We start from the raw sequence: 11,880 nt of genomic DNA, 5'->3' as shown, positions 1-11,880 counted from the left end.
CTCTTGGCTAATCCACTGACAACTTGTAGCACATAACTGATCAATTACAAATAAATCGTGTTATTTAAAATGTTTGATTGAACATTGCCAGCCTTGCGAATGGCTGGGAAAAAACCTTAACTGTCCAGATGAATTTTAGCGCCCTCCATCACCAACTCTCCATGGCTCTGGGCCAACTGGTGTTAAAACTATGCAAGTTAGCCAACCCCTTCAACGCAGGTAGGCTATAATTTATTGAGAGTAAATGGCCGAATTACATCGGCAAAAAAAGAATTACATCAGTGGCATGATGGCATTGCATTGCAGGAGAGGAGAATCCCTCAGCCCGCCTGCGCATCATTTTCCATCACGTCTCTGTAGAGCGGTCCACACTCCCTCTCCTCCCTGAGACGTGACTCTGAAGAGGCAAACCCTGCCTCATGGTGACGTCACTCGCTCGGCTACTAGATAAATATGGGGATCCGTACGTTTCACTGGATCAAACCGAAACTTTTCTTCACTGAAGGATAGATCGCAAGTGGATTGCCTGGTTCAGGATTTTGGAATACGTCAGACCCACATCAAATGTAAGTTTGCTTATGGAATTGAATGAGTTTGCAGTCGTGATAATACATTAATTAGGCTATGGCTGTTTCAAATCATTTGAGTTCAACTTCAATTTTAACATTGCTCAATGCTCCATCAAACCGTAATTAATATTATAGGACACAGGCACATTATTGTCTTAAATTACTTTGTTCAAATAAATATGACAGAAAAGTTCATATAAACTGTGGCCTAATAAAGGATTTTTTTAAATCAACACCTAGGCATAGTGATGAGAAATGCATTTTTTTTGTCGGAGTTGGTTGCTTTTCATGTTAGCAGAATCTTACTAAAGAGCGCATCTATTTCACAGACCAAAAAGTCATGACTTTGAACAAAAGTGACAAATTGCGGAACATGGACAAAAGAAGAGGGAGCATGCCGTTTCCCATGCACCTGCAGAACCTGCACAGAAGAAGCATGCCAGTGGACGACCGCGAGATGCGCAAAGCGCAAACTGGAGAGCTGTCCAACCTCATGCGCCGCACGTCCTACACCCCCGGTGAGCCTCACCGAGACAGCTGTGTATCGGACTCGTCCGATTCGGTTATATCCTCCGGCAGCGACTCCGAGGGACAGGTGTACAAGGTGGTTCTCCTCGGCGAGCAGGGTGTCGGCAAGTCTAGCCTGGCACGTATTTTCGGTGGAGTCGAGGATGTTCACGACTGCGACGAGACAGGTGTGTGTCTGATGATCATTATTGATGATGATGGAGTTGAAGTTTATATGGCATTGAGAATACACCACAAAGCAATACTTAAAAAAAAAAGCAAAGACAAGAACTGTTTCAACGTGGCTGTCCTCAGCACCCCATTAGATATAATGCACATAGGCCAACCTAAGTAAATATAGGATTGGTTTCCATATCATCTTGGCACACAGGCTGAAGAACATTGATTATTGCTATTTCCATCCAGTCAGTAAGGCGCCACACATATCAAAGTACTGCTGTTGACATATACAGCCACAGAGATAGTGGATGGGAGAGATATGAAAATCAATGACTGAGGGAAGGAGACAGTAATGCACAGTAGTACCCATCACGGATATAGGTTAATTGAAAGTTAATAGGCTGTACTAAAGGCATCATGAAATGGGCAATGGTGAGTGAGATCTCACACTTGACCCAGTTAGCGGATACAATTCATTTTGGCCAGGAGTATTTATCTGTCTGCTTGCTTTTGTTTCAGGAAACACATATGACAGATCGATCGAGGTGGACGAGGAGGAGGCATCCATCTTGTTGTACGACATTTGGGAACAGGTGAGGCATAGAATGCAATTTCAGTTTGACCCTCAGAAAATTGGTCTTGGTCGTAGCATATCATTTGGTGTAATGTGTAGTGCTCTGATGCTGGTGTCAATGTAACATAACACTAGAACAACTTTAATTGGAGCACCTGCAGCTTTTGATTGGATAAGCAATGTAACTAATCAAATTCTATTTCTCTTTCGCCTACAGGATAACAGTCAGTGGCTGAAGGAACAGTGCATGAGGATAGGTGACGCCTACATCATCGTCTACTCAGTGACAGACAAGTCCAGCTTTGAGAAGGCGTCAGAGCTACGCATCCAGCTGCGCAGAGCTCGCCAGTCTGAGAACATTCCCATCATCCTTGTGGGCAACAAGAGCGACCTGGTGCGGTCCAGAGAAGTCTCTGTGGATGGTAAGTGACGGTGATCTCTTCTGTCCAAGGCATCTCTGTATTTGCATAGTGCTACTTACGTTAGAATGACTGCCGTCATTAAAGCTCGTAATCAAGGTGTTATGCGAAGGCAAAATGATGAGGGTGAAGTCACTGTCCCCAGGGAACATTATAGATTCTCACCTGCGCCTCCCCTCTTTTTTTTTTGTTTTTTTGTTGTTGTTGCAGAAGGCAGCGCCTGCGCTGTGGTGTTTGACTGCAAGTTCATCGAGACCTCCGCCAATCTCCACCACAACGTCAGGGACCTGTTCGAGGGCATGGTCCGGCAGATCCGGCTGCGCAAAGACAGCAAGGAGGAGAACGCTCGCCGTATGGCCAACTGCAAACGACGCGAGAGCATTGGCAAGAAGGCCAAGCGTTTCCTGGGCCGTATGGTGGCCCGGAAGAACAAGAAGATGGCCTTCAGACAGAAGTCCAAGTCCTGCCATGACCTCTCGGTCCTCTGAGAGTACAGCATCTGGACTGCTGTTTTCTCTTTGGCCTTCAAGACCAGACGCTGTGTGTTTTTTGAACACTAACCCCAAGGACTGATAGAGCTGTACAGAAATTATATATTTTATTATATTCATTAAACACCAACAGACATGTCCATGTTAATGATCTGCATGATGTTTCAGTTGAGTTTTTTTGTCTTGCTTATGTGTAGTTGTTGATACTTCTTGTGTATGTATATTCAATCCACCATGGCTTGTTATTTTCAACCATGAGTTGTAAGATTGCCTTGATAATGGGGGACAGTGTGTTTGGTACTACTCCATTTCGTGTTGGTAGAGTTGTATATAGCCCTCATTAAAGATTAGATTATGGTACACAGTCCTGAAAAGCAATGGAACTGTAAGCACAGTGATTTCACTGCATTCTGTCACATGGAGTAATTTTTACTTGAAACTGGGTACGCAGGTTCGTACTTTGGCCATGATACTAAGGACAGGAATGATGTGTAATGGGGGTTAGGCCAAGGTTTTGGAAAAAATATATGATTCTTTTGTCCTATCCTTCAGTCCAGATGTGAATGAAGAAAGCAATAATAAGTTATATTTGTCATGTGAATTTAATGTTTTGTTTTAAATACAGTTGATTTTCACTTCCTTTTAATATTCAATCATTTTGTTATGTTTACTTTTTTAATAAAAAAAATGAAATACAACTATTCCATATTTTTTCTTGCCCAGATCATAAAACAATTAGACTACACCAAAAACTAAAGTTCAACGTTAAAACGTTTGGGGTCACTTAGAAATGTCCTTGTTTTCAATGAAAACATACATGAAATGCATTGCAAAGTGGATAGGAAATATAGTCAAGATGTTGAAAAGGTTATAAATAATGATTTTTAATTGAAATATAATTGTGTTTTTCAAATTTTGCTTTCGTTAAAGAATCCTCCATTTGCAGCAATTAAAGCCTTGCAGACCTTTGGCATTCTTGTTGTCAATTTGTTGAGGTAATCTGAAGAGATTTCACACCATGCTTCCTGAAGCACCTCCCACAAATTGGATTGGCTTTATATAGGCACGTCTTACGTATCATACTGTCAAACTGGTCCCACAACAGCTCAATAGGGTTGAAATCTGGTGACTGTGCTGGCCACTCCATAATAGACAGAATACCAGCTGACTGCTGCTTTCCTAAATAGTTACTGCATAGTTTGGAGCTGTGCTTTGGGACATTGTCCTGTTGTAGGAAATTGGCTCCAATTATGTGTCGTCCACAGGGTATGGCATGGCGTTGCAAAATGGAGTGATAGCCTTTCTTCTTCAAGATCCCTTTTACCCTGTACAAGTCTCCCACTTTACCACCACCAAAGCACCCCCAGACCATCACATTGCCTCCACCATGCTTGACAGATAGTATCAAGCACTCCTCCAGCATCTTTTCAAGTTTTCTGCTTCTCACGAATGTTCTTTGTGATCCGAACACCTCAAACTTAGATTTGTCTGTCCATAACACTTTTTTCCAATCTTTCTCTGTCCTCTGTCTGGGGCGGCAGGGTAGCCTAGTGGTTAGAGTGTTGGACTAGTAACCTGGAAGGTTGCAAGTTCAAACCCCTGACCTGACAAGGTACAAATCTGTTGTTCTGGCAGTAACCCACTGTTCCTAGGCTGTCATTGAAAATAAGAATTTGTTCTTAACTGACTTGCCTAGTTAAATAAAGGTAAAAAAAAGTGTCTGTGTTCTTTTGTCCATCTTAATCTTTTCTTTTTATTGGCCAGTCTGTAATATGGCTTTTTCGTTGCAACTCTGCCTTGAAGGCCAGCATCCTGGAGTCGCCTCTTCACTGTTGACGTTGAGACGGGTGTTTTGTACTATTTAAGGAAGCTGCCAGTTGAGGACTTATGGGGTGTCTGTTTCTCAAACTATACACACTAATGTACTTGTCCTCTTGCTCAGTTGTGAACCCGGGCCTCCCACACCTCTTTCTATTCTGGTTAGAGCCAGTTTGCACTGTCCTGTGAAGGGAAAAGTACGCAGGGTTGTACAAGATCTTCAGTTTATTGGCAATTTCTCGCATGGAATAGCTTTCATTTCTCAGAACAAGAATAGACTGACGAGTTTCGGAAGAAAGGTCTTTGTTTCTAGCCATTTTGAGCCTGTAATTGAACCCACAAATACTGATGCTCCAGATACTCAACTAGTCTAAAGAAGGCCAGTTTGATTGCTTCTTTAATCAGCACAACAGTTTTCAGCTGTGCTAACATAATTTAAAAAGGGCTTTCTAATGATCAATTAGCCTTTTAAAATGATAAACTTGGATTAGCTCACACAACGTGCCATTGGAACACAGGAGTGATGGTTGCTGATAATGGGTCTCTGTACGCTTATGTAGATATTCCATAAAAACATCAGCCGCTACAATAGTAATTTACAACATTAACAATGTCTACACTGCATTTCTGATCTTTTTTTTCTGATGTTATTTTAATGGACAAAAAAATGTGAGTCTCTTTCAAAAATTAAGGACGTTTATAAGTGACCACAGACTTTTGAACGGAAGGGTACATATAAAACAGACTTCCTTGTTATTTGATTGATGTCCTCATAAATATGAATCCATTAGATTGTTCAGTGGACTGGAGTCTTGTGGACCAACAGCATTACTGGGAGGAAATAAGGTAGTAAAACATGAAACTGGAGAGTCCTGCAAACGCACTTCGTAGTTCCACACTATTCAAACTGTTCTCCCACCTTCATAGGGAACACGCATATGGTTGAGAGAAGGTAAGACAAAATAAATGCAACGTTTTCGAATGAACATTTTTCTTCTAAAAATGATCGTGGAGTGTTAGGTAAATAAGTGATGTTCGCCATTGATTGATTCAGTTTTTGTGAGGTATAGGCTCTTATTCTGGCCTACAGGTTGAGGTTCAGAGAGTGAGTTTGTTTTCATTCGCCGATCTTTGTGAATCATAAATAAGACATGTAAATATTGTTGCAAGTGAATTGCCTATGGATGTTGTGAATTGCTGTCTGCGTGCTGTCTGCGCGCTGTCTGCGGCGCGATGGGCCATCAGCAAGGCACAGAGGTTCCCGGGACTTGTGCCCAGCATTATTTTATTTTGGGGGGATTTATTGGAGTGCCAAATCTCACCATTAACTATTTCTTGTGCCTATTGCCTTGTCTTTTGTGACCATCTAACACATACTATAAAGTCATAATATTTATTTATTTATCTATCTATTCTTGTTATAGAGAGAACAATTCATTGCTAGGCTGTTTTGTGTTGCAGGTATAACCGTGTGCTGGGAAACATAGAGTGCACCCTGGTCTCACAGACTAGACGTAACATAGTGCACTCAAAATAGTATGGTTTTGGTATGGGTACATAAGGTTACTTAATTAAGGCAAAAACTAAAGGAGGATGGTTGGTCGGGTGTATAACTTTGCAAATACTGTCTACTTTTTTTGCGACTTTGCAACTACTTAGCTAACCCTTCCCCTAACCTTAACCCTTTAACCTAACTCCTAACCTTAACCCTTAACCTGGCAGGGTAGCCTAGTGGTTAGAGCGTTGGACTAGTAACCGGAAGGTTGCAAGTTCTAACACCCGAGCTGACAAGGTACAAATCTGTCGTTCTGCCCCTGAACAGGCAGTTAACCCACTGTTCCTAGGCCGTCATTGAAAATAAGAATTTGTTCTTAACTGACTTGCCTAGTTAAATAAAGAGAAAAAAAGAAAGCTAACATTAGCCACCTAACTAACTGGACTTTACAGATATACAGTTACAGAAACACATGACTAGAAGATAAGTTACATCCATCTTTATCATTACACTGACTAGAAATATGCTTCCTTTGAATGTGGCCACAAGTTATTACAGCCATCTCAGATTAGTAGTATTATTTTATACTGTTTTTGGGAAAACAAACTTCGACTAAATGATTGAAATTCATAATGTCCTTTGTCTCCTTGGAATTTTGTGGTTGGTGGTACTCCTGCACCGTGCTCAGGAACCAATCTTAAAATTGGCATCCCTGAAAACTATGATGGTATTTTCCCATGGTACCTGGCCACGGTAAGACTTTTGAGTTAGTTGGACAATTTATAAAAAATAAAAAAAACATTTACATCAAAGCAGCTTGCTTATCGGGAAATAATAATGAAGGAATAATTCCCTCCATATTTCTGCCAGTCTATGTGATGCATCGTACCCTGGTCCTGCTGAGATTTATGTATTAATGGCTATATGCAAATTAAAGCGGGAGAAGGGCCATAAAAAAAAGCTACGTTTCGCTGTTGCACTGCACTCAGCGCTCAATATGTATTTATGACGGAGCTACTCCCGCACAGCCCCTCATCACTAAAGAACAATTGGAGCGCCTCTGGCTGTCTGTTCAATGCTAGACCATCAGCCCTGCACTCATGGCAGGAGGATTCTTTTCAAAATGCCACCTAGAAATCATCAGGTTTGTCCTGTCAGCGCACGTGTTTGACACCGTAATTGGAGGCCTTTTGAAGCTGTCAAATTCAATCCGCCGTCCAGTCAACGTTCTTCCTTTTTGCATGATGTATGATCAAAACACACCTCAGATTCACTCTAATGGCGGACACGGTGAAGGTGTGGAGGTCGGGTAATTGGCACTACTTTGTGTTCGGGTGGAAAGGACAACATTATTACTCAAAAAATGTGTGTTCTTGAGCAGAAACGGCACTGACAGTCAGGTCTATGAGTCAGAGTTGTTTTCTCACCCGCTTTACTTTTTGAATGGCTCTGAACTTCTCAGGTATTCTGCTCTGGCACATGATTGCTGGGGTTTTATCATAACATGAATGTTTCTTATTTAATTTCTTCCCCGGCAAGTCAGTTAAGAAGAAATTCTTATTTTCAATGACAGCCTAGGAACAGTGGGTTAACTGGTCTAGGAACAGTGGGTTAACTTCCTTGTTCAGGGGCAGAACAACACATTTTTATCTTGTCGGCTCAGGGATTCAATCTTGCAACCTTTCAGTTACTAGTCCAACGCTTTAACCACTAGGCTACCGGCCTAAGAATGACAAAGATACATTTTTGTCATGAAACCATTTGCATTTCATGTCAACGCATTAGAGGCATAACAAGAGAAGAATGTTTGGTGTGAACGATTAGCTACGTTGTCAACCACTGCACAGCTTTTAAATATAGACTTTTCAGCCTGTTGGTCTAAAATGAGGTTATGGAGCAGTCAAAAAAAAAGAAGGTTCCCAGACCAAATCAAAATGTTGGGTTCTCAGGAGTTGAACGCCGAGATCATTGGCACGGCTGCGGCAGCTGAGAGCCAGTGGCTATGTGGTAATGTGAAGCCGTAAAACATGCAGTGCTGAGTGGCAGCACAGATCACCAGCATGCTCCTGTTTCATAGGCTGCTCGAGCCATGCCACAGCCACAGCCACACCATGCCAGGCCAGGCTGCATGACAGTCCTCTACGACATACAGTCACACCACCACCACGACTAGGATACCGTGACCATTCATACCTGACCGCGGCTGGGTCAGACACGGGCATTGTGGATCGGGAACAGAGGGTGTCTGTTTCGTGACAGCCCCTCTGCCAGCAGCTTGTGACATCCTTGAGAACAAACTGTCAGCGGTGAACACGTTTTCCATAAGGGGGAAAATGTCGACGGTCATTATGACACATAACCGCTCACTCAAAAGAGTCAAAAGGATTGCCAGATGGAGCTATACATGCGCATACTCAACCATTTACACATCATCGAACGGGTGAATGTTCAATTGACTTTGAATGAGCAGAGCAAAAATCCATTACACAAGGCCCAGAGATCTCCTGTGCTTGCAGCGACATATAGTTATCCTCTCAACTTTGGTGTAAAAGGTCAACATTTGCCGACACACAGTAAGCAGCAGTTTTATTTGAACTCCAATCGTACTCTTGCCGAGAATACTAAACTAACCGTCTAATTGTATTGAAGGGGGAATTGTAGATTGAATGAATACTTTTGTCCTTGTCCAACACAGCTCCCTAACCTCCCAGCTCCCTCCACTGACGTGATGGCGACAGGGGACGATGAGGGGATCTTTGTTGAGGCAGGATTTCTTTACGCCTTGAAGCCTCTGGACAGAGAGAAGCAGAGCCATCTTACTCCCTGCAGGTTGACAATCACACATTTATGGCATTATCTCTGCATGTAGTGATATGTTTATAATACATGTGATTAGTCATCCATGCGGTTATTATGGCCATTGGCAAAGATGGAATGCAATGTGACCTATGAGATTGGATGGGATGGAACGATATTGTAATCATCGTCATCAAAAATACCATAAAATTGAATGCAATATATTGCAATGATTTGTTTTAATTGGGGTGTATTATCTCTGGTTTGTCCTCAAACAATGTACTGTCAAGCAAGACCAAATGAGACACAGTATCCTTAGTTAATTACAATCAGATTAGATATTTAGGCTACCGTATGTGTCTTAATTAACTTGTATTCGCCATTCATACTTAAAGTTACTTTTAGCTGGAAGTGAGTTTTTCCCCCCAGCTTCTCAGCTGTAATTGCCATTCAAGAAAATAATTAGCACAGGAAGTCAAGTAATGTCACCCACATTAGCCCAGAATTGATTGACAGGCAGAGCCAGTCATTACAGGAACGGAAGACAGATCTACAGTGGAAGTCAGGAAGTTTACATACACTTAGGTTGGAGTCATTTAAACTCGTTTTTTTCAACCACTACACAACTTTCTTGTTAACAAACTATAGTTTTGGCAAGTCGGTTAGGACATCTACTTTGTGCATGACACAAGTGATTTTTCCAACAATTGTTTACAGACAGATTGTTTCACTTCTAATTCACTGTATCATAATTCCAGTGGGTCAGACGTTTACATACACTATGTTGACTGTGCCTTTTAAACAGCTTGGAAAATTGCAGATAATGATGTCATGGCTTTAGAAGCTTCTGGTAGGCTAATTGACATCATTTGAGTGCACCTATGGATGTATTTCAAGGCCTACCTTCAAACTCAGTTCCTCTTTGCTTGACATCATGGGAAAATCAAAATAAATCAGCCAAGACCACAGAAAAAAGAATTGTAGACCTCCACAAGTCTGGTTCATCCTTGTGAGCAATTTGCAAATGCCTGAAGGTACCACGTTCATCTGTACAAACAATAGTACACAAGTATAAACACCATGGGACCACATAGCTGTCATACCGCTCAGGAAGGAGACGCATTCTGTCTCCTAGAGATGAACGTAGTTTGGTACAAAAAGTGCAAATCAATCCCAGAACAGCAAAGGACCTTATGAAGATGCTGGAGGAAACAGGTACAAAAGTATCTATATCCACAGTAAAACGAGTCCTATATCGACATAACCTGAAAGGCCGCTCAGCAAGGAAGAGCCATTGCTCCAAAACTGCCTTAAAAAAGCTAGACTGCACATGGGAACAAAGATCATACTTTTTGGAGAAATGTCCTCTAGTCTGATGAAACAAAAATAGAACTGTTTGGCCATAATGACCCAATAAAATAAAATTGTATTTGTCACATATACATGGTTAGCAGATGTTAATGCAAGTGTAGCGAAATGCTTGTGCTTCTAGTTCCGACAATGCAGTAATAACCAACGAGTAATCTAACCTAACAATTCCACAACTACTACCTTATACACACACGTGTAAAGGGATAAAGAATATGTACATAAAGATATATGAATGAGTGATGGTACAGAACGGCATAGTCAAGATGCATTAGATGGTATAGATTACAGTATATACATATGAGATGAGTAATTAGGGTATATAAACATAAAGTGGCATAGTTTAAAGTGGCTAGTGATACATGTATTATAAAGATGGCAAGATGCAGTAGATGATATAGAGTACAGTATATACATATACATATGAGATGAGTAATGTAGGGTATGTAAACATTAAATTAAGTGGCATTGTTTAAAGTGTTTAGTGATACATTTTTACATCAATTTCCATTATTAAAGTGGATAGAGTTGAGTCAGTATGTTGGCAGCAGCTTCTCAATGTTAGTGGTGGCTGTTTAACAGTCTGATGGCCTTGAGATAGAAGCTGTTTTTCAGTCTCTCGGTCCCTGCTTTGATGCACCTGTACTGACCTCGCCTTCTGGATGATAGCCGGGTGAACAGGCAGTGGCTCGGGTGGTTGTTGTCCTTGATGATCTTTATGGCCTTCCTGTGACATCAGAACGCACCCTTGTGGGGCCCCAGTGTTGAGGATCAGCGGGGTGAAGATGTTGTTACCTACCTTCACCACCTGGGGGGTGGCCCGTCAGGAAGACCAGTACCCAGTTGCACAGGTCGGGGTCGAGACCCAGGGTTTCGAGCTTGATGACGAGTTTGGAGGGTACTATGGTGTTAAATACTGAGCTGTAGTCGATGAACAGCATTCTCACATAGATATTCCTCTTGTCCAGATGGGTTAGGGCAGTGTGCAGTGTGGTTGCGATTGCGGCGTCTGTGGCCCTATTGGGGTGATAAGCAAATTGGAGTGGGTCTAGGGTGTCAGGTAGGGTGGAGGTGATATGGTCCTTGACTAGTCTCTCTAAGCACTTCATGATCATGGAAGTGAGTGCTACGGGGCGGTAGTCGTTTAGCTCAGTTACCTTAGCTTTCTTGGGAACAGGAACAATGGTGGCCCTCTTGAAGCATGTGGGAACAGCAGACTGGTATAAGATTTGATTGAATATGTCTGTAAACACACCTGCCAGCTGGTCTGCGCATGCTCTGAGGACGCGGCTGAGGATGCCGTCTGGGCCTGCAGCCTTGCGAGGGTTAACACGTATAAATGTTTTACTCACCTCGGCTGCAGTGAAGGAGAGCCTGCAGGTTTTGGTAGCGGGCCGTGTCAGTGGCACTGTATTGTCCTCAAAGTGAGCAAAAAAGTTTTTAGTCTGTCTGGGAGCTTGACATCCTGGTCCGCTACGGGGCTGGTTTTCTTTTTGTAATCCGTGATTGACTGTAGACCCTGCCACATACCTCTTGTGTATGAGCCGTTTAATTGTGACTCTACTTTGTCTCTATACTGACACTTTGCTTGTTTGATTGCCTTGCGGAGGGAATAGCTACACTGTTTGTATTCGGTCATGTTTCCGGTCACCTTGCCCTGGTT

At 42.2% G+C, this 11,880-nt stretch overlaps 1 protein-coding gene across 1 annotated transcript; it reads left to right on the top strand.

The window, feature by feature from the left end:
- Positions 1-416: 416 nt before the first annotated feature.
- Positions 417-3,443, top strand: LOC124035094 (GTP-binding protein RAD-like). The gene is made up of 5 exons (XM_046348514.1): positions 417-566; positions 899-1,264; positions 1,776-1,849; positions 2,048-2,252; positions 2,460-3,443. Exons 2-5 carry the CDS (start codon positions 910-912, stop codon positions 2,735-2,737), a joined length of 912 nt encoding a protein of 303 aa, XP_046204470.1. The 5' UTR covers positions 417-566; positions 899-909; the 3' UTR covers positions 2,738-3,443.
- Positions 3,444-11,880: the final 8,437 nt, after the last annotated feature.

This window comes from Oncorhynchus gorbuscha, linkage group LG05, assembly GCF_021184085.1.
Source record: "Oncorhynchus gorbuscha isolate QuinsamMale2020 ecotype Even-year linkage group LG05, OgorEven_v1.0, whole genome shotgun sequence".
NCBI classification, from domain to species: Eukaryota; Metazoa; Chordata; class Actinopteri; order Salmoniformes; family Salmonidae; genus Oncorhynchus; species Oncorhynchus gorbuscha.
This window is presented reverse-complemented; position numbering and strand designations above follow the sequence as displayed.

Bases quoted from the DNA above. Each gene is read 5' to 3' on its own strand.
- LOC124035094 (XM_046348514.1), top strand. From the start codon at position 910: ATGACTTTGAACAAAAGTGACAAATTGCGGAACATGGACAAAAGAAGA. The intron at 1,850-2,047 runs GTGAGGCATAGA...TTTCGCCTACAG, and splicing joins TGTACGACATTTGGGAACAG to GATAACAGTCAGTGGCTGAA. The intron at 2,253-2,459 runs GTAAGTGACGGT...TTGTTGTTGCAG, and splicing joins CAGAGAAGTCTCTGTGGATG to AAGGCAGCGCCTGCGCTGTG.